General features: G+C 42.1%; 1 protein-coding gene across 5 annotated transcripts in view; it reads left to right on the forward strand.

Annotated features, from left to right (window-relative positions):
- Positions 1-22,457, forward strand: part of DNAJC5 (DnaJ heat shock protein family (Hsp40) member C5) — a 50,389-nt gene extending 27,932 nt beyond the window's left edge. For 3 of the 5 annotated variants that reach the window (XM_083744773.1, XM_083744775.1, XM_083744777.1), the window contains 4 exons: positions 10,646-10,763; positions 13,878-14,091; positions 15,875-16,046; positions 17,580-22,457. In XM_083744773.1, coding sequence (XP_083600899.1) covers positions 10,657-10,763; positions 13,878-14,091; positions 15,875-16,046; positions 17,580-17,677 — 591 coding nt within the window. In that variant the 5' untranslated portion in view covers positions 10,646-10,656 and the 3' untranslated portion in view covers positions 17,678-22,457. Of the gene's footprint in view, positions 1-6; positions 143-1,811; positions 1,868-10,645; positions 10,764-13,877; positions 14,092-15,874; positions 16,047-17,579 lie in introns of those variants that run through there. The other 2 variants (XM_083744774.1, XM_083744776.1) reach the window with 2 other exon arrangements.
- Positions 22,458-22,920: the final 463 nt, after the last annotated feature.

Below are 22,920 nucleotides of genomic sequence, written 5' to 3' on the forward strand. Positions count from 1 at the left end.
GTTTGTATACTTATCATCAAATGAGTGTGCATCTCTTGTGAACAAAGCCTCATGCAGCAACCGAAAATGCATTGTGGAATGGGCTTGTGTGTGTCTGCAGATCTAGTGCTGGCTACTGTTGGAAGACAAGGGACTTGGGCAGGTGGGTGGTAGATATTTTGATGTTGCAGGAGGGTGAGAGTTGGCAACATGCAAAATGGCAAGTCCTATAAGGCCATGTTGAAAAGAAAGTCTCAAAAGATTTATTGTATTTGCAAGATTTTGAAGCCACGTGCTACTAGAAAATACCAAAGTGGTGTACAGAAAAGAGAAAGTGCATAGCACAAAAGCAATATAAAAACAACATACAGGCGATAAAACTGCTGCCAGTGGACCAAATAAATAAATAATTGGAACTGATTTGCAAACTGATATTCCTAGATGGAATTCGGCTGATGCACCACACTATCGGTTTTGTAGGATTTGGTCATACTACGTGGGCAAGCCTGGTACACAATGCACTGAAATAACATCAGCTTGGGGGGCTTTGTGCCACATAAGCACCTGTCCATAAAGCTAAGGAGGTCACTAGTCTCAGGCCACACGTTTGTGCAAAAGGGTAGGGAGACGTTACTGGACAGCTTTGAAATTGGACCATAGCCCAAGAATTGATGCATTTGACATAAAGAGATATTAAATAATGATTATTTACTGCATTTATAGCCCATTTTTCTTTAAGGAGCTCAGGGGGGGTGTACATGGCTGTCCCCCTCCCCAGTTACTGGCCCAAAGTCACTCAGTGATCATTGTGGCTGAGCGGGGATTTCAACCCTTGTCTCCCAGGTCCTAGCCCAACATTCTAACACCATACTACATTGGCTCTATATTGAAGATCCCAGTGGCTGAAGATTTCAAACCATTGCTTAATTTCATGTCAGCGTGTAGGTGTTCTAGAGGTGGGCCTGGTCAATTGGCTTTGCGAATTCAGAGGAATAAGTTTATCAGGCTCCTCATGTGCTGTACAAGCTGCACATAGAGGCCTGATCATTAGAATGTTCATGATCTGGGCGCATTTGGCGTTCTTTTGCCTTAGCACTTTAGAAGACTAATGAAGTATGTCAGCTTGCTGGCTTCAGAGATGTGTTTTCATTGCCAAGGCAGAGTAAGCAACTTGGGATCAGTCACTCTTGTTAAGCCGCTTCAATTTGTTTAGTTAGACATGGGAAATACTCTTAAAATCAGCTGTAAAGGGAGGGCTATTGTAAATGACAAAGCATATGTACCTTCCAGTTTCCTTACAGAGTTATATATGTTGGTGCTGATGTTCTATCTCACAGATACTAGTATATATCAGAGATTTCGAAGGTGTTGGATTGTTACTTTGAATAGCCCCCCTTCTTATTTTCTTGAGGGAGCCGCATGAAAACAAGACTGACAGCTTTGTACTTTTTTTTCTTTCCTCCCCCAGCGACCAAATTAGCTAGCATTGTGCAGTGTGATTCCACCATGAGGCTGGGTATTAAAATGAAGGCACAGATGTTCACTGATAAAGGAGGGACTCTGAGTCACTGTAGTGACTCAATGAGCAGAGACGTTTGTTAATCTAAATTAAGTCTGACATGATACACTTAAACATTGGTTAAGATACATGAAAACAATGAAAGTAATGAAGAAATGTGGAGTATGATGGGGTTTAGCATATGTGCATGTCTGTTCCCCTCACCCCCCCCCCCCCCGCAATAGTACTAACTATAAACCCTTAGTGCTTGGTATGTAGACGGTTAAGAGTGATGCTGTTTTAATCCAGGAGATTACCTTTCTTCATAGCCTTTGGAGAGAAACTACTTCAAGGGAACCCTCCCTGCCTCGAATGCATAACAGATGGCTGGTGAGTGTGTAGCAAGGCATGCTCTTTAAAGGTACAGAACATAAGTGGGACCCATGAAATAGGGCTCCCCCAAAGAGCTGAATCTGTGGAAAAGATAGTGACATGGTTGTTCTCCAGAATATAAAATCTATACACATTAGATAATCCATTACCTGTGAAAAGCAAACTTCTAAGTTTTCCATTACAGTCATATCTCTTGCTACGTTTGCTTCAGGTTAAATCTTTTCAGGTTGCGTCCTGCGGCGACCCAGAAGTACTGGAAAGGGTCACTTCCGGTTTTCATCGCTTGTGCATGCGCAGACGCTCAAAATGATGTCACGCACATGCGCAGAAATGGCAAATTGCAGCACGCGCAGATGCGGGTTGCATTCTGCTCATGTTGCAAACGGGGATCCGGAACGGATCCCGTTCGCAACCAGAGGTACCACTGTATATGGAAAATCTTTTGTCACCTCACATTTAAATTACTTTGCTTCCATTCTTGCACCTAACTTTTTTTTTGAATGCAAGAACGTTCAAAGCAGAATGAGGCTAAAACTACATGTTTGTTTGTAGATTTGGGGTTCTGGAAGTTTATTGTTTGTAGGAAGGCAGAGATTTGCAGAAGAAAACTGGTGTTTAGATAATCAAACAGGCCATGGTGTTATATGCCAATCTGTCCACTATCTGCAGAATCATGAGAGCTGCTGTGTTGAGATACATGTTGCTTCTCCAGGTTACATTTGCTAATGGGATAAGATAGCTTTCATGCATTGAGAAATCCTCTGAGCAATGCTGGTGTAAGCCCATGTTGTTGGACCTTCCTATTTAACCTCTGTCCCAAACTGAAGGAGTCTAGATTCTAAAGTATCTCTATCAGATTGACTAAAGTAGGTAGTTAGGTTTTGTCAGATTAGCATCATGTTGTGACAAGTTGAAAATATATTGCGGTATGACTGCTGATATTAATATCCTGTAGCGGTGGTGGCCAAACCTGGCCCTCCAGCTGTTTTTGGACTACAACTCCCATCATCCCTAGCTAACAGGACCACTGGCCAGGGATGATGGGAATTGTCATCCCAAAACAGCTGGAGGGCCAAGTTTGGCCACCACTGTCCTATAGAAAACAACTGCAAGGGCAAAGATTTTATCCAGAAACTAGGACTGTTTGTTAATGGAAACAAAGTCTACCAGTTGAGAAACAAGGAAGGGACAGGACTCTTCTATAACTCTCAAAAATCCTTGTGGGTGCTCAGTGCTTAGAATAATAGAATTGCAGAGTTGGAATGCAGGATCTTGTCCACAGCAGTCGCTGGGGTGGGTTCAGACCACCAACCTTCTAGTTAACAGCCAGATGTATTGACCCATTGTGCCATGTTCTGTTCAATACAAAGGAAATTCTTAGTGCTAATTAATTGTTTAGTAGTAAAATTTTCTCAGGTATTGCCCGCATATTCTCATGTTCTCTTTACTGGCATAAGAACCAGAAACTTCATTTTAAAAATCTTAATATTGATATCCTTAAGATGCCAAATTCAGTTCCAGCTACTGTATTTTTGTTTTTTGTTTAAATGATATTTATTAAAGTTTCCAATTAATACAAAAAATAAACATACACAAAAAAGAAATAATAAAAACACAAAAATACAAAAAAGAACAGTTAAAACAAATGTAGTTTCCATTACTCATTTCCATTAACTTATTTCCCAGACCTCCTCTCATCTCCCCCTTTTGTATTCCCGTTCAACTTCTTAATTCAGCAAATCCTTATCCAGCTACTGTGTTTTTGCAAGCACCCAGCAAAATACTTCATCCACCTTACACAACAGTGAAAGTGTAAAAGTGTAAAGAGGACTGTCAAAGCCATCCCGCGAGGGGAAGAATTTGGTTTCTGAGTTTCGGTTAATCTCAGATGAACATGCAGGGAATTTCATGTTGATGCAGCTCTGTGTTTTCATCCTGCACTGCATTTGGGCCTTGGAGCTCAAGGCATAACTGCTTAATTTAAATAATATAAGGCACCTCAGTCAGAACTCTCAGAGCACAATGTTGTTGCAGTGCAAATGAAATTTAGCATTAAATGTGAATGTATTGGATATTCTGGTTTGTATCTAAGAAAGTCATAGAGTACTTGAAATCAATGAACTTAAGATGGTCATGTTCATAAATTAAACCCAGATGCCCCTGTTTCAGTGGGTCTGCTGCATTTGAACAGTTGTGTTGCTGTAGAAAGTGTAGAAGTGGATTCCAGGCATATATGCAAACCATCCTTACAGCTGGGATCATTATGCCCACTGAGTCACATAGCTTTCCCCCATCTTAACATGGCTGGGGGAGGGGAAGGATTTGTAAAATGCCTGCTTTTTTATTCTAGCTGTTGCAAGTCTTATTTCCTTTACACACTCACACACCCCACTAAATTTCTTTACCCACCACCAGGATGGGAGCACGATTTGCCTCTGGTATGCAATGCATCTAGTTCTTTGGAAGAGCCAGACTTGAGAACCAAATAATGCTCAGTTTTGCTTTGTTTTTATAAGCATCTTTTGTTGAGAAAAGATAGGCCCGTGCCACCAAAGAGAGAGAGAGAGAGTTAAGCTGGCTGAGAGCCACGTGCTTTAAAAATACCTCCTCCAAAGGCCTATTTAATCTAGTGTGGGCTAGCTGAAATGACCTAATCCAAAAATAGCCGGCAGCCTGTCTTTTCCCAACGTGTCTGCTGCTGAAGAATGGCAGCTCTTCGTTTTGTTAGCAGCATTGTTGTATTGGACTTGGGCTTGATTTTGAGGGGGTTTGGATGTGAAAATGTGAACCCAAGCATAGGATTTTTTTTAAGTGCCTGTGTAAAATCAGTTTGCCTTTTTACTATAATGCCTCCAAAGGCTGAATTACATCCAGTGAATGTTGATAATATTGTACTTGTTATCAAGGTATTAACTGGATTCTTTGGTTGGTTTTAAGCATTAATGTTCATGGAATCATAAGAGGACAACATTCATAGTGATCACATCACTTTGGTGCTCTTTCAGCTGTGCTGGCTACCAATTTACTTCTGGGCTCACTCTGAAGCTCTTACTTTAACCTTTAAGGCCCTAAGCAGTCTGAGTCCATGATACCTTAAAGACTGCCACCTTTTATATGAACCTGTCCAGATGCTCCATTTTCAAGTGATGCTTTGTGGATGGTCTCCCTGCTGTCCAGTGTTTGAGATGCAGGTCATGGTCTTTTGCAGCCTTCCATACTCCACTGGGAGCCGGTAAACGATTTATTCCACCTGGGCTCCACCGTAACCAGCAACCTCTCTCATCAACGCTGAGCTAGGCAAGCGTATTGGCAAGTCAGCTATGGCAGTGGCTCGCCCCTTCAGAAGGGTATGGGAGTATGTGATGCTAATGACCAATACCAAGATGAAGGTCTACCAGGCTTGCATGTTGAGCATGCTATTTTATGGTAATGAGATGTAGGCAGCTTGCACCTGCCAGGAGCAACGCCTTCCACATGCACTGCGTCAGGGAGGTTTGGGGCATCACATGGCATGACAGAGTTTCAAACAAAGATGTGCTCTCCCAGCATATTCTGTCTCAGTGATGTCTACGCTCGCTTGGTCATGTCCGCAGAATGGAAGAGGGCAGGATCCCCAAGGACATGCTAGTAGCTTTTGATAGCCATCTCCTCCAGGAAGTTGGTGCCTCCCGTGGGAGCAAGTGTGTGTGTTTATGCTTCACCTCTTGGCCCTAAAAAGCCCCCTCCCATGATCAACAATAAAATACCAGAAACAGTAATATAATTAAATTAAATTTGGGATGGGGAGAGAGAATTCACACCAAAAGGGCAGACAAAATTAAAATGAACTTACCTCAGACAAAGGCAACCCAATGAGATGGGCGGGTAACAAATAAAATCATCATCATCATCATCATCAAGCACAGCTAGCACACAGTCACGCTGGCGGGGCCTTTTGAGAGTTGTAGTCTAAAATATCTGGAGAGCATCAGGTTGAGAAAGACAATGCCAACCTTTGACGAACATTGTGTTTAAGTGCAGCTGGCGCGGCAGCATGAAGATCCAGCTCAGTATCAACAGTTAGTTTTGTAACTGGATAGCAAAGAGGTCAGGAAAGAGGTTAATTTATCTGTGAAGTGCTAAAGGAGTCTACGATAGAATCTGTAGAAATGGTTATATCTGGCTTCTGTCCTCAGGTTTATTGTCATGGAAGGTGTAAGAACTTATGAGTGTTGCATTGTGGATGCCAGGAGGACATTGTCATTTATTACCTTGAGGTTGTAAGAAGAATTATCTCTTTTGTGCAGAGTCAGGTGACAATCCCGTATTACACTTCTAAACCCGTGGAATGCGTCCCAGCCAAATGGGACAGCTCGAAATGTCAGATGGGTTCTGCAGAATTTGAGTTTGCTTTTCAGACTCTATGAACATGCATGACAGACTTGGTCTGCTGTGAGTTTTGGAGCCTTGAGCCGTCTGACGCTTCTGCTCTTACCTGACAACATGAACAATGTTTGAGGGTTTTGTTGCCCCTTAACCATTTGGACCCTGCGTGCTTAAAATTTTGACATCTCTTTTGGCTGCCATATAATACAGGCTTCTGAAAGTGGTGCTTAAAATATATTCTAATTATTGCCTTACCAGATGGCAGCAAGGCTTCACGTGTTTCTCACTGTGTCTCAACAGAGACTTACTTGTCTCACTCTAAAGTAAAGATTTTTATTCTAGGTTTTAAAGTAATTGCCCATGTAGCAGCTTCTATCTGGTTTCTGATTTGCCATCTGGCTCCAACATATTCTGTGAACTAGAATTCTTTATCTGGGTGCCAGGTGACCGGTGCTATAGTCTGGCAAACTTAAGTCAGGCCCTCAGTGCTGTTTTGAAAGAAAAAGTACCTTCCAAATGCATTGAGCATTTCCTTTTCTTAATTGCTCTTTGCCATTATATACGAGTATAATTATGTCCATCTTTAGAACATTGTACATAATACTGGCTATCCCACACTGAAATAATTAATCATTATTATATGGCCAGTGACATGGATTTTCTGGAAAATATTCCTCTGCACAACAAGGTGTAATTTGCATTGGAACAACTTCTGATGCCCTATTTACTTGTTTTTAGTAAAACTGCCAAGCTTGCCTATAATCTATTTGTGGTTCAACGCCATCCATAGTTACTGATGAACTTGCAAAATGGAAAGTTTCCCCTGGGAAAATAAAGGACTGATTTTTTACCCCATTCTTTGTCACTGATCATGGCTGAGAGGAAGAAGGTGCTGAAAGGAGCGATTTAAGTGATGGGGGGGAGGCGGGTTTGTCCCATGAATATAGGTTGGTTGAGACACTATGGCTCTACGCCTTCAAGAGAAGAGAAATGCTTGAGACCATGAGAAGTATGGACAGAAATGGATTCTCAAAATGCAAATGCCTGGAGTGCATCGACTGGAATGGAGAAGCAGCAGGTCTAAGACATTGAAGCAAATACTTCATGGAACATGTAACTTAACTAAAGGAATTCACTACCATAGGATGATATTGTGATCATTACCATAAAAAGGAGAGGAAAAAACATGCTTTGATTATTAAGCATGATGGTCATACCCTCCATGTTCAGGAATAACATCTCTTGATTACCCTTTACAGGGAAATATCAGTAATGGTTAGATATAGTCATCATAAGATTTTTGTGAGCTTTTCTGGGCAGCATACTGTACTAGATGGACCCATTATGGTAACTGGGTCCTTATTAGCTCCCCAGACCCCATTTAGCATTGATTTGCATCTAAAGCTAGACTACGAAGTGTTGCTTGGATTCTAACAGGCATTTTTAAGGTTACCAAAAACATACTGCTTATGTTCTGCGAGAGTTTTCTTTTAAAAAAATAAATAAATAATATTTATTACTTTTACAGCTTACAAAAAAGAAAAGGAAGAAAGAAGACAAAAGAACAAAAAAGAGAAAAAAAAATACAATACATAAACAATACAAAACACAACCGTAACACATTAAACTAACACAATAAACTAAACCAAATAAAACAAAAACAATTAAAAAAACATACATCATACCTTTTCCATATTCTTTCATTCCCTTGTATCATTGACCTCCTCTCACCTCCCTCTTTGTATTCCACTTCCATTAATTGTTTCAGCAATTCCTTTCCATCTTTCTCTATTTTCTATCATATAAATGTCTTAACATATTTTTAATCTTATTTCCATTAAAATTAGTATACTTATTTAAGCTTAACTCCTTATAGCATTTCAGCTAAAGCCATAAAATTTCCTTCCAACATTTTTCTATCACTCATTAATTTTACAATATTTCTATATATAGACTTTAAATTTCCAATCTTCTTCCACCATCTCCTCTCCCCAGTCTCGGACTCTACCAGCCACTTCCGTCAACTCCATACAGTCCATCAACCTGGAGATCTTATGTCCGAGGCTCTTAACTCTTTTCCACGCCCCTTCTGCCAGTCTTCTTCATATTCTTTGATGCTGGAGAGCAGATCTCGGGGAAACTCTAATCCAACGATACTTTTATTCCTTCTCGACAGGTCAGCCAGATTTCCATAATTAAAACTAGGATCCATAAAGTATTTCCGGGCATGTTTCAAAATTCCTCCAAATCCAAAGGCCCCCAGAACTCCAGTCTCCTCCTGACCCAAGTCCATATTCCAAAAGTCAGTTAATCCCTGCATAGAGGGATCTTTCCAACTTTCCTTTTCTAGTCCAGGCCAGGCTCCGATCTTCAAAATCTGACTTTTTCTAGTCTCAATCATAAAGGGCCCCAACTTGTAGTCCTCAATTTGCCTCTGTAAGGCTAAGGCTCCCCCTTGTATTACTTTAGGTTCGACAACAGCAACTTTCTCCTTCTCCTTTTCAGCAATTTGTCCTGTTGAAATAGATTCCTGTGCCAAATCCTGAATAATTCCTGTATTGGTGCTCACATTTGGTTCCAAAATGTCAATTTTAGTAGTCATAGCATCCATCTTTTTATGAAGCTGTTCCAACAAGTGGCTTATCTTATGCAGTCCATAAGGCTTCTCCTGTTGACATTCTTAAATATCCAAGGTCAATCTCTAGTTCTCACAGTTCTTATCAAGCAGCTGGAGATTTCCCAGCTCCACTCTTGTAACAGTTTCAAAAGCTCCCTCTAGAGGGAAACAGTCTCCACTTGTATCAATCTTTACCAACACAGATCAAAAAGTAAAGATAGTTTCAATTTTCAGATACTTTCCCTCCCTTTTAAACGCAGAAGCGGACAATGGAAACAATATATTTCTCTTATTTAACTGACTGTCAACATCCGTTCTCTTCGCTGTCAATGAACTCTCCCGAAACGTCAATCACTGGGAGCCCGTTCCCAGGTTCAGAGCAGTGGTAATTTAATTTTAATCACTTTCTCCTGCAGGAGAAAGTCCAAAATTTCCCCCCTCTTCTCCTGCTTCCAAGGGGGGTCTAATAATTTCAATCGATGGAAGTTTAATCCTTTACATAAGGCTTTCCGAGACCTTAACTTGTAAGCTCTTTGCTTCAGTCTATTTACAAAAGGGGAAGGCGGACTTCCTGTTTTGAACCTTCCCCATTCGATGCCAAATTAAGATATTTAAAGGTCCAATTTTCCGTTTTACTCACGGGTTGTTGTTTAAAATCCAATTGTCCACAAGAAAAAGTCAGCACTCTCCGGCAACAGCAATGCGGCTTCACTCCATGAAAGAAGCGGTCGATTCAAAGCACCGCGCCGCTCACCCTATATCGCTCCGGATCCCCAAAACAGGGTTTTCCCACGAGTAGGGGAGGCGCAAAAGGTGCCAGCCGAATCCCAGGTTCACAAGCCTGTGGTTCAGACCCAACTTTCCACGGAGCAAGTTCCTCCCGATCGGAGGAGCTCCGCCATTGCCGGGGGCGCCAACCCGGAAGTTCGTTCTGCGAGAGTTTTCTGACCCCTTTGTTGTGTACAGTTTTGATGGGAGGTTAATAGCTATACATAAACAGCAATTACGAACTGTGATATGGGATTTTTTGCTCCTCAAGTAGTACAGGGATCAAAGAAATAGTAGACTGGTTCACACACTGTGGCTAAGCGTGAAAAAGCAAGCCTGTTCAGTACTCGGAGTAAAAATTGGTGCAACTTTGCTGTTCCCCCATTTCTGCTGCTGCTGTGCAACTAGGAATTAAGTCATGGTTTGGCTTAGTGCTGCATCCTAACCTGGTTTCGTGGGTTGCCTCACTTCAGACAAGCCACGAGGTGAAAGTAAAGTTGGCTCTTGGCTTGCCACTCATGGTTTGTTTGGGGGAGAAAAACCACAAGTCAGGTTCCGACAAAATGCTTAACCAAACCATCACTTAGCTCTGTGTAGAGCAACAGCAGCGACTGGGTAGTGATTTTTGTTCTCAAGTTCCAATGTGTTTTCTTGTCAATGCTTAGCCACAGTTTGGCGTAGTGTTACGTGCGAACTGGGCATAGTCATATTTTCAGAGATGTTAGATGTTTTTCTAAAGTTACCCTCTACAGAAGGGGGTTGGAAGAAGCTTGAGATTATAAACCAATGTTATCCTCTTCGTATCACACCCTTCCTTCTGGAAGCTTGGAGTGGCATATATGGGTTTTCCTGACTTTTACTCCTCAACACTAGTAAGTTTGGTCAAGCTGGGAGATGGTGATTTTCCCAAGGGCACCAAGTATGTTTCATGGCTGAGCAGGGCTATGAACCCTGGTACACCATCTAGTGTGAAATCCAGCACTCGGCCCAATTATAATTTTTGTCCTATACTCTTTTCTCTCCAGGTTAGCTCAAGATGGGAGACCAGAGGCAACGCTCATTGTCTACGTCTGGGGAATCATTGTACCATGTTCTAGGACTGGACAAGAACGCCACCTCAGATGATATTAAAAAGTCATACAGGTAAGGAGGCCAAGAACTCGCTCTGAACATAGCATACATTCTAATACAGCCAGCTTGCTTCATGATTATCGTTCCATAAGTTTCTGCTATCTCTGAGATGCTAAACACTGCAAGTGAGGTGATTACTCGTACTCCATTTGGGTTATCTGAAACATAGATAACTATGGTTTCTATCTGGAAAAACCCCACAAAACAAGATAATAGGAATCTAACTTAGCTTCCTTGTTTAAAGTAGTTGAGTAGAAGAAAGCAGACAAATTTATATACTCCTTTTACACAGTACACTATTTGCTCTAGCTGTATCTTGTGATGATTTTGAGATAAGTAGAACCAGAGATTGGTTCAGTTATATTTTCAGAACGTCAGCTCTTTCAATCATAGGTCATACCACTGAGTAATAAAATCTCTCCTAAAGTTTGGAACATAATAGGGCTTGAATCATGATCTATAGTTTTCTTGTCAGTCCACATAAGTGGACTTTTATAAAGTTGTGTCTTCATCACAGCTATTTTACAGGGCAGCAATGGAAAAAGAAGGTCCAGTGACTCAGTGATGAGTCTTGTCTTGGGAATAAATCTTAGCTGTAGAGATCAGTCTGCTTTTTGCACCAAATTTTAAATCACATTTAAAAAAAAAACAACCAAAACTTTTCATGCTTTTGCTTTAAATTTTTTGGGAACAGTGGAAGATAAAAGTCCATAGGCTAAATAGATGTGCTGGTGAACCAGCAGTAGTCTTCTAGGCATGAGTCTGAGAGGTTTTTTTCTTCTTTACTCCGCTTTTCCCAGGGAAAGCCACAGTTTACTGCTGAATTGGAACAAACGTCAATTGAGTTTTCTGCAGATTGACATATGTTTCAATTCAGCAGTAAACAGTGGCTTTTTCCTGGGGAAAACAGCAGGCCAAAAGGAAAATCTCTCGGACCCGTGTCTAGAAATCACGAGAAGAACAAGAAATCTCAGGACAAAGAAAGGGAAGCGAGGATGAGCCCAGAGGTGAGTTCAGGGGGCATATTAGTGATAAACTGCAATGAACTAAATTTTACACTAGGGGTCAGCAGTAAACCTTTTCACAATGGTAAGTGATTTAGTGAGCAAGGTACTTTTCCTGAGTTTGCACTAACTCAGGGTGGAAACGCTGGGTTCCAAATAATAAACTTTAATTGTATTCCCACTATTTCTCAGAACAGAAGCAAACAATAGGAGATTTGTGGAGATTCTGGCTGCAGGTATTCTTTTGTGAACAGAAATTGGTGGAAATGTATGTTAGCTTTTGTTGTACCATCAGTATAATGCAGCTTCCTATGTTCTGTATCACAGTGAATCTTCCCCTTTTTTTGAAAAAAATTATATTATTCCTCACTGTAAATGGGTAGCTGTGCATCTGTCTAGAAATATTAGTCTTTTGTTCCTCTTGATGTGGAAGAGTCAACCGGCAACTGCAGTTCTCTGCTTTGGGCAAACATCTGCTTGAAGTTGTATCTCTCTCATGTGACTTTTGAGACAAGGTGCTCTTTGCAGGATATTTATGTGCAGAAATTGACAGTCTCTACAGAGTAGCAGCTACTTGTCATTTTCTAATGGGCTTTTGCTCTTCATATAAACCAGCCCTACATTGCCTATGTTGGATGCTTTCTGCCATTACGGACTAAATCTGGGCACAAACAATTTTACTCTTTTTGACTCGAGCAGCTGTATGCTGTAAAAATTTGGCAGTGTCAGAAACTGCTGCAGAAAATATTAGGAGGGGCAGGGTAGATTTGGGTTGTAGACCTATACATGTTTGGGACTAAGTCCCATTGAATTCAGTAGGACTTGGGTAAACATGTATAGAATTGTACGTGTGTGTGCGCGCACACACACTTTACCTTGCATATCACAGCTTTCCCAAACAGAAACAAGCCTGCATTTCATATTGTTCGGCAGCTAAGAAAAAGGTGAATTCCATTCTAGGGAACATTAGGAAAGGAATTGAAAATAAAACTGATGCCATCACACAAATCTATGGTACGGCCACACTTGGGATACTGTGTATAGTTCTGGTTGCCTCACCTCAAAAAGAGTTTTGTAGCATTGGAAAAGGTTCAGAGAAAGGCAACAAAAATGGCCAAGGGCAGAGGTTTTCAACCTTTTTGAGTTCATGGCTGTGGGATACCTGGTAAAAACACCATAAGTTCCCTCCCGAACCCAGAGCCAGGCTTTGCAAGTGGCACAAAGTAGACCCAGGTCTGCCACCAAGTGCAGCCTGGGAGTTGCTGCACTCAGTTCTCAGATTCTGGCCCCAGCAAGAGCACCCATATGAGACTTGCATCAGACACGTTCATACCTTACTTTTTTTAAAAAGGAAAACAAGGTGCACCCAGAAGCATGAAGAGGCCCCCAAAGGAGGTGGGGCTTCAAGGCACCTTGTGGAATAAAGGCAAGGAGCCGACAGCACTGTCTTCTCCCACTTCTCTTACAAATCGGGCTTCCAGGTCAACTATCTGTATACCATGACAAGTGAAGGTTTGCTGAACCTCAGTATCCCAACTCTGAGATGCCTTGATGGACGCAGAGCATGCAACTTGTTTGAGTCCTCCTCCTTTTCAGTTTAGAGAAACAGTGAGTAAGGGGCAACATGTTAGAAGTTTATAAAATTACAGCATGGAGAAAGTGGATAGAGGTTTCCCCCCCACTTCCTGCCTCATAACACTAGAATTTATTGATACCCAGTGAAACGGGATTTTGGAAGATTCAGGACATACAAAACAAAGTACTTCTTCACACAGCACATAGTTAAACTATGGAACTTGCTCCCACAAGGGACAGCGATGGCCACCAACTTGGATGGCTTTAAAAGAGGATTAGACAAATTCAAGGAGGCTATTAATCAGGCTATTAATAGCTGCTAACCAGGATGTCTGTGCTCTGCCTCCACTATCTGAAGCAGTATGTTTCTGAATGCCAGTTGCTGGAAACCAGAGGAGGGTTAGAGTTCTGCTGTACCCAGAGGCTGCTTGTGTGTTTCCTATAGGCATTTGGTTAACCACTGTGAGAACAGGATGCTAGACTAGACGGACCTTTGCCCTGATCCAGAAGGCTTGTCATGTTCTTCTGTGGTTTCTTCTTTCCACAGGAAACTTGCATTAAAATATCACCCCGATAAGAACCCAGATAATCCGGAAGCTGCAGAGAAATTTAAAGAAATCAACAATGCACACGCGATATTAACTGATGCTACAAAACGAAATATTTATGATAAGTATGGCTCCTTGGGTCTGTATGTAGCAGAGCAGTTTGGAGAGGAGAATGTGAACACGTACTTTGTGCTATCCAGCTGGTGGGCAAAGGTAAGCAACAGAGAGATTCTCCTCTGAACATGTTCTTTGTGTAGCACGATAATAATCCCATACAGGATGAATTTTCAACATTTTCTAGGAGCCTTGAGCAATTCTGCTGCCTCCCCAGTAGGTATGTTAGTTTTTCAAGAGAACCATTGAACCACCGAATTGTGGAGGTGGAGGGGACCTTGAGGGTCATCTTGCCCAACCCCCCTGCAGTGTAGGTATCACAACCAAAGAAACCTTGACAGTTGACCATCCAACCTCTGCTCAAAAACATCCAGTGAAGGAGAGTCTATACAGTACCAGTTTCCCAGGGAATTCGTTCCACTGTCAAACAGCTCTTACTGTCAGAAGGTTCTTTCTGATGCCCTAGGGTTGCAACCTATTATAGAACTCCATTAATTAATTGAACGAAACTCATATAATCTATTGTTCAGATTTGTGTATGGGTAAAAACGTTTCAGAAGCAAGAGATGTTGCTGCTCTTGTTTTTAGATGATGTGCATGTGCTGTCGTAGCAGACATATTTCTGTTTAGCTTACAATTAGTTTAAAATTCTATGATTCTGTATGGAGGAGACATTGCCTCCTGTATGAGAAAAAAACCAGAATGCTCCTTTTAATGATAGCACTATCATAAATTTTGGCCTGTAGTGTCCAGTCATGGTTAAAAGTTTTAAGTGCAGCCATTAAAAAATATGGATTCTGGCTTAAAATGGCAACTGATTTAGAAATATTCCACAAGCAGCAGTCTCCAAAGCATTATCTCTTGAAATTCCTGGAATGCTTTTGTAGGTTCCTTGTGGTTTGAAAGAAGATAGTTTTGACTCAAGTTTACAGTACAAAAAGGGTTGTGTGGTCTTTTATCAAAAGCTCAGTGTGTCATGTGGTGTCAGTTGTTGAAGTCACTTAACTTGCTTTCTGAATGTGTTGGTTTCCTGTTTTGATGAATCACCCATTGGGATACTTTCTTTTCCTGCTTTCTCCTGACTACTTTGTTGTGAGAGAGAAGCTTTTGTGCGTCATGGAGGAGATAACTGAGTGGCAAACTGAAACAGCTCCCTAATCTAGGAGTTTTGAAATGATTAGCTTTCTTGTAATTTTGTACCAATCAGGCATATTTTATTTATTTTATTTTATGCAGTAGCTGGACATCTTAGTGCTTGTTGGGGCATATCTTGGATGTATTGGCTTGCATTTTGGGGGAATATAGGGTGGGATTCAACTAATCAGCCCCGACAGCCAAAGGTCTGTGGAAGGACTTCTGCAATGGGCTCCCTTCCCTCTCTTCCCTCTGCATGCCCTGCGCCCCCAGAGTTGGCTCTGGGGAGCTGGGAGAAGCTCCAGAACACAACATGAGGTCATTCCACCTGGCAGTACTTGTGCAGACAGAATGATTGGAAGAGCACATGGTTGAATTCCACCCACAGTAATTGATGAGAAGCCATAGGCTGGGACAGTCCATCAACTGCAATGATTGGGGAGTGATTGGGGAGTGCTAGAGCAGAGGGGTTGGCCTTTGCTTCACCTCAAGACATAGTAACTTGCAATTGTACGACACATGGGCAGTTTTTCATGAGACCATCATATGCGATTGTGAAGAGGCAAACCTTTGCCTGAGAGGTTCCCTTCCCATTTTAGCTTTTCTGCTACGAGTCAGGAGGGTGCGAGCTTTTTAAGTTCAAGAGGCTGTTTTTCTACTGCAGATATCCCAAGCATGAGATCTAAGTTAAGTTGGCATTTGTTGCAGAGGCGCCGGTTGGAGACACTTTCCTTTTTCCTCTGTGCAGGCGCTGTTTGTGTTCTGTGGACTCATCACGGGCTGCTACTGCTGTTGCTGTCTCTGCTGTTGCTGTAACTGTTGCTGTGGAAAGTGTAAACCGAAACCCCCTGAAGGTGAAGAGCAGGAATACTATGTCTCCCCCGAAGACTTGGAGGCACAGCTACAGTCAGATGAGAGGGGTAAGTCTTCTGCTCTCCAGGTCAGCCACACATGGAATGTCTCAAAATCACAGGGCTGAGTAGAGAGAGGAAGAGGAGGAGGAGAAGAAGCTTCGTGTAGTTTAAACTGAAGCTTATCAGGAGGTGCATAAAAACCATATCTGTGCTGCAAATGTGTGTTTTTTTCTGAAGACCTGGCTTCATGGAGATTCCTAAATATCTCCCTGAATGAAACCAAGGTTTGCTCATGTACAAGATGGTGAAGAGGTGAGCAAATTCGTTGATCATATCATTTAGAAGATTTTATAACTTGCCTTTCAGTGGAATGGCCCTTGAGCCACCTCATAATACCTGTACATGAATTGCAAACACACACACACAGGCGGGCACCCCCTTTGTCCCCTGTCCTGTGGTTGGGGGCCAGAGTGTGCTGCTTCTCACTTCCGCAGTTCCAGGGCTTGTGGCAATTGCACCCGGGGGTTCTTTCTGGCAGGGAGAGGGAAAGCCAAGCTTCTTGCAAGCTTTTCCTTCTCTGATCCATGGGTTTGGCCAGGCTGGTGGGTCTCCTTGCCATAGGAGGCAGAGAGTGCAAACGTCCAGTGGCTCTTGACTCCTGGCTTGATGGCAGAAGCTGGAGAGTGCTGCCCTTCATCTTTGCAGTCCCATTCATGGAACGATGGTATAAATGCACCCAGTGGGTATGCTTCTTTTGAAGCTATTTGGTGTAGCCTTAAGAGAAAGGCGAAGATAACATTTGTTGACACGGTTAGCAATTTATGGAGGAATTTCCCCTACCTTGCATATTGCTCACTGTATGGACACCATTAACTAAGAATATGGTGTTGAAATAATTAATTAAATACAACCCTTCTGTCTGTTTAACTGAAACTGATGGAAAAATAATGAAGCAAACCAGCATCCTAAGAAGGAGGAACATTTTTTAAAATTAACGGCTGCACAGAAATCTTAAGTTGGCCTTGCAAACTTCCCTGTTTCCCCCACAATCCTACGCTGGTCATTTGTAGCTGCAATGAAGGAATTTTTTTTTAGATGCCCTTACCTGGTTGCCTAGGGACGCGGGTGGCGCTGTGGGTTAAACCACAGAGCCTAGGACTTGCCGATCAGAAGGTCGGCGGTTCGAATCCCCGCGACAGGGTGAGCTCCCCTTGCTCGGTCCCTGCTCCTGCCAACCTAGCAGTTTGAAAGCACGTCAAAGTGCAATAGGTACCACTCTGGCGGGAAGGTGAACGGCGTTTCCGTGCGCTGCTCTGGTTCGCCAGAAGCGGCTTAGTCATGCTGGCCACATGACCTGGAAGCTGTCTGTGGACAAACGCCGGCTCCCTTGGCCTATAGAGCGAGATGAGCGTGTAACCCCCGAGTCGGTCCCGACTGGACCTAATGGTCAGGGGTCCCTTTGCCATTACCTTTAGCTGGTTGCCTAGAAGCACTTAGGGCTGGCAAATTGCTTTTGACAAGCCAGGTCTTCATTGTGTCACTTCCTTTCAGCAATTTTAGGAGCGAGCTCTCTAACCACAATTTCCTTTTGATTTTCAGACACCTCAGATACACCTATTGTGATACAGCCAGTCTCAGAGACGACCCAGCTCACAGCGGACTCCCACCCCAGCTACCATACTGATGGATTTAACTAAGTTAAGGAAGCACTGTTAACTAGAATGGATAAGAATAAATAATATGGCCAATCCAGCACTAGAATCATGGACATTAGATAATAGAGTACGGGGAAGGGAGACGTCCTGCCACAGTTAGAGGGCAGCCTCCAACCTGCTGAGAATATTTTGTAATCCCTTCGCCTTTTGTCACCTTCAGTGTCGTATCTTGATGATACATGGATGATACTGTAGCATGCAGTATTTAAAGCAGTTTAGCTTTTGGTCTTATTTCGTTTCCTTTTTTTAAAAAGAAAAAAAATTAGCATGTGTGGAGTTTTATGTTATAAATGTCTTTGTGTTGTAATGTATTGAGGAGTTATCACAACGAGTGTGATGGATACATTCTGCATTTTAAGCAGCGATACCAGCCAAAAAAACAATGAGCATTTTTCAAAGAGAATTTAAATTGGCCACAAAGCCACCACACTTCCATACAGTTGAGCTACAAACATCACTTGAAGGCGGCTGTTGATCATCCACTTGATAGCAACTAAGATTTCCAGTATATCCCAACTGCCCCTTTGCTCCTAAGACCCCTGTCTCAAGAGCTAACCTTGAAAATGGCTGATGTTGCACGGAAGGGATTTTTTTTTTAAAGGGAAAAAAATGTTCCCTGCACATCTGTTTCATCTTCTGAGTGTCAGTGGCTTTATAGTTAAGATGTTCTTGTATAGGAGAGGGCCAAAATGTTGGTTTTGTTATAAAACCAGACGTTACTTGAATTATCTCAAATTAAAGTGCACACTAGTTTTGTTTGAATTTAATCATTCCCCTGCACTATTTATGATCAGTTACTGCCATTTTTTTTTACTTGTGCATGAACATGGAAAACAGAAACTTATGTATGCTCTCACTGTTGCGTTTGAATGAAGTCTAAGCAAATAAATAGTCGAGTAAAGTTTAGATTTCTGTTGTTTGAATATGCATTGCTTTTTACATTTTTACAAGCACCTCTTAAAAAAGAAAACTAAGGCCACTTTACACATGCATTCTAGGTATGCATCTAAGAGTACTTAAAAAAACATTTTTAGGATAAATGCTGCAGGTACAGGCATACTTATCAGGGGACTGAGATTGGCTGTGGCTCCCTTTTGAGTATTAACTGGGTGGCAAGCTTCAGTTTGCTGCTATGTGATGTAGGAAACAGATCTATGCTGACTGGCTCAGCAGACAAAACACAGCGTTTTGGAGCTGAGACACAAAGTCTTCTATCTGTAGCTACAGCCATGTGGCTTCCTAGCACAAATTTGATTGCCTCTGTTCTACCTTGCTAAAATGGGATCAATAAGTCTGATCTGCTCTAACCAGTGTGCAGAGCTTTACAAAATTGGAGCACTGCGGGGTTGATTAATTAGTATTGCTGAATGGTTGTCAAATAACTAATCACATCTGTTTCCTTGTATGTAATGATTTGCACGTGTTCTTTTTAAAGATAATGTTTATTTTGTTTGGGGTTTCCCTTACATCCCTTCATTGATAACTTTGTGATGGATATTCTGGAACGGTTTCCCTCTCTGCGGTGGAAAAAAAAAATTATGAATGGAAATTGTGTGTGTGTGTGTGTGTGGATGTGGGGGCATCATGAGGCTTCCTTAGGTATCTCAGCAACTTATATTCTCTAATTTTCTGCTATTGTTTGTACACTCTCATTTTAGAAAATGTTCAATCCACTTAAAAATGCATCACCCAGGGCCACTGAACTTCAGGGCTGCTGCTGCTTTTGAGTTTCAGAGCTCAGATCAGTCTGTTCTGTTCCCTTTTTCTCTGCCCCCCCCCCATTTTGTCACTCCTCCTCCTTTTTGGAATTAACTGTGGCTGTCTCTTCTCACGCACCATTCTGAGGTGGTACCATTTCAGACTGCAAGTGGGAGATGCCAACATGAATATTCCCCAGGGCGTGTGGAGAAAAGCAAAGTCAATGCAAATAGAAAAATTAACACATAAGGAAAAGTGAGTCTGATTGAGCCCTTTGCCTGTTGCACAAGTTTGTTGGAGAGCATTGTAGAAATGTCTTGCCTTGTCTGCAGTCTGAAATAGTGCAGTCGGGCTCTGCCACCACCTCCTCAGCATCCCACAGTCTCGTAATGCAGATTCTGTGGGATGAGGCCTGACTTTGTTCTACATGCGTTCTGCTTCCCCACAAACAGGGTTTGCTTTCTTTGCGGAACTTCATCTTCCCTACACCTGACCTGAAATCTGTACTAAAGGAAAGATCTTTGAAAGCTTCTTAACCATATGGACCAAAACTGTCTTTTGAAAGCCAAGCCAGCTCTTTTCTTTCTTCTCCTGCCCTCTCCAGTCTTCTCCAAAGGTGCCCAATATGGCATGTTCACTTTACTTAGGCTAGGCAGAAGGGCAGTTCTTAACATTTGGGTAAGCTAACACATTGTTAACACTCGTTTTGATATTGCACCCTTAGTTTTCGGCTAAATACCCTGGACAGCTCAGTACTTTAATATTCCTTGAATCCACCTGCATGATTCAAAGTTAATATATTTCAGACTTGTATCTTTCTCTAGGCGAAAACAGGCTTATCATGCATTCCTAATGCCTGTCACTGGGTTTTATTCAACGTCCCACACCCAGGGGTTAGGGGACACACACACACAGATTTACATATCTAGACTTGAAAGCCTCATCCATCTTGTTGAGGATTACATGGAGGGTCTAATATGGAGAATTTATAAAAGGTGACAGAGATCTTTGCCTAAAAGTAAAGTATGATCTCAGCTGTGCTCCTGCTGCCCGGCTTCAGTCTTGATTTTAACATAACTAAAATTGACCATCTTGGACTGATTTCATGACCTAACAACATTGGCGCTCCAGAGCAAAACATCTAGTGAAGAACTTGGGCCATGATCCGGTGTCAGGCTGGATTTTACAAACATGTAATAACCCCTAAACAGTTTGCTGCCACTGGAAACAAGCTGCTTCAATCTCTAGCATAGTTAATTGTTTCAATAGAGTTTCAAGGCACTTTCCCCCCTCCCTTCTCCTTCTCAATCTTGGAGTTCAGAGTACTGTATCGCTATTTGTGTTCACTTAAAGTAGATCAATGTATTAATCATTTTGCTGTTGGGCAATGGTTTCATAATCATTCCAGTAGTGATTTGGGGGTAAAGCTGTAGTAATTTCTGTGTTTTCTCACACCATTGTGTCCTTTAGATTTGCATCCCACTGAAGCTTGTTCTAAATATCCATTAATTGCTAAGCTAAAATGCCAGGATGAAGGTGCTTCACATAGTCTTAAACACAGTCTCTGCTCTCTGCTCCTAATCTTGTGCTGCTGGACACAGGGAGCAATGGTGGCTCTTTCAAAGTCTGCTTGCTGTTTGATATAAAGGAAAGTTTCTAATTCTAATTTCTAATAGCTCTATCTTCAACTGGAGGCAAACAAAGCTGAAAATGATTTGAGAGGAGTTTCACTTTCGATTGCGTTTGTGTACTTGCTGTAAGTCATCTTGTTGCTGCCTCTGGACAAACAGGACTTAAGGGTTTTTGAGACCATACCAAAGTCATTTAATAGAAGGTGAGAGTGGGGGTGAGCATACGTGATTCTGAGTGTGAGCCTTTTTTCAAGCTACCTTTAAAATTTCTGGAAGAAAACCCACATCCATCTGTCTTCAGTCTTATTTATCAAGTCCACTACCTCATCCCCTTACAGCAGTTTTCCTTTAGACTGCCATGGCTCACCTTTCTCATTTTTTCAAACCCATATTATGTTGTTAGAAGACTTGCAGAAGGTTGTCCTTCAGTCCTATTTAACTGTGTCAAAACCAGTGGATACGGCCAATTAAAGTGAGTTCCACGTGGCTTTGTGATAGGCATATATAATGCACCAAGCCGTCACAAGCCCAGAAGTATCTGCTTCGCTTTGCATGGTGGCCAAACCACATCCTAGCTCTGGCTCTTTGGCTCAATTCAGCTCCCAGGGACTTGAATATATGAGTCGCAGAGCATTTCTCTCCCCTTCACTAAAATCAACACGCTAGTGAGAATGAAGCGAGAGATGAAAAATGGGCAATGAACTTTTTAAAAGTCCATTGGCACTGGCTTACATGAAGAACGTTCACTGCCAATGCATATGGAACTTTTGCACTGTTTTTCTATGCTTAAATGTGTTGCCAGCCAATTAAATTAGTGTTTTCATTTTTACTTTAAGTGATGCTAGCTTTCCCAAGCATCTTCATGAACCTGCCCGTTTTGCTCTCAGATCACATTCAGGGAGCTGGCTGTGTTAGGAACTCCTGTCGTTAACCTGCTCATTATTGCCCAATCATCAGACCACTTGTGCAGAGTCAGGGAGGATCTGTACAGCTTCTCGTGGTATGGAGAGCTTTGCGGGCTGCCGTTTTGATTACCTGGGAGATGCAATTTGGGGCTAATGCGACCTGAGGAAGGTTGGTAGTTTGCTGGTTGGACTTCCAAGCTTCTTACTAAATCGTGCCAAGCCACAGGCTTGCCCCCGGAAACTTGCTTTGAGCGCTGATTCTTCATCCCTTTCCCAACACCGGAGTGACCCTGGGAGACTTTCCTGTGTCTGAAAATGTATCATGGATGCACTGATTAGATATAACTGCTGTGGAAAAGGCACACTGCTCTCAGAGCTACTAAGAACCAGATGTTACGTTTTCAGACACCGAAGTGCCAAGTCCTGATGTGTTCAGGAAAACTGTCGCTTGGGAAACTGGTCTTAATTTATTCTACATTCCAGATGAGCTCCAAATCCCCTCTGCAGCAGCTGCTGTTGAAGTGATAATATTTTTTTTAAAAAATAGTCATTTGGTGCAATGAGCAATGCAGTCATCCTTTGTTTGGAGAGCCAAGGGGCATTCTACCTACGAATGCTAAATAAATTTCACAGGCTGTGTATGTATGAATCTGTTGTTTTTATCTGTATATACATGTATATATAAAACACTTACGTAAACATCCTTGTAGCACTTGTGGGTAGATTTCTGCCATTTCTGATATTACCAAGAGCTTTTTCTTTCAGCTTAGTAATTTCCAAACATTGCTTCTCTCCACCCCCCCTTTTATTTTAGCCCTCACAGTAGTCAATAAAATGTGATGCTCCATAACATCCATAACCTATCATGAGAGAACCCCGCCCAAGCTTATTCAATGGCAGAGCTTCACATTATGTTCTCAGTGATGTGGTGGTGTTGCTGGGGGGTCTGCTGTTCGATCAGCAACCCTTGCAACAGTTTTTACCTACGTTA

The sequence above is a fragment of the Podarcis gaigeae genome, assembly GCF_964106915.1.
Source record: "Podarcis gaigeae genome assembly, chromosome: 6".
Classification (NCBI taxonomy): Eukaryota; Metazoa; Chordata; class Lepidosauria; order Squamata; family Lacertidae; genus Podarcis; species Podarcis gaigeae.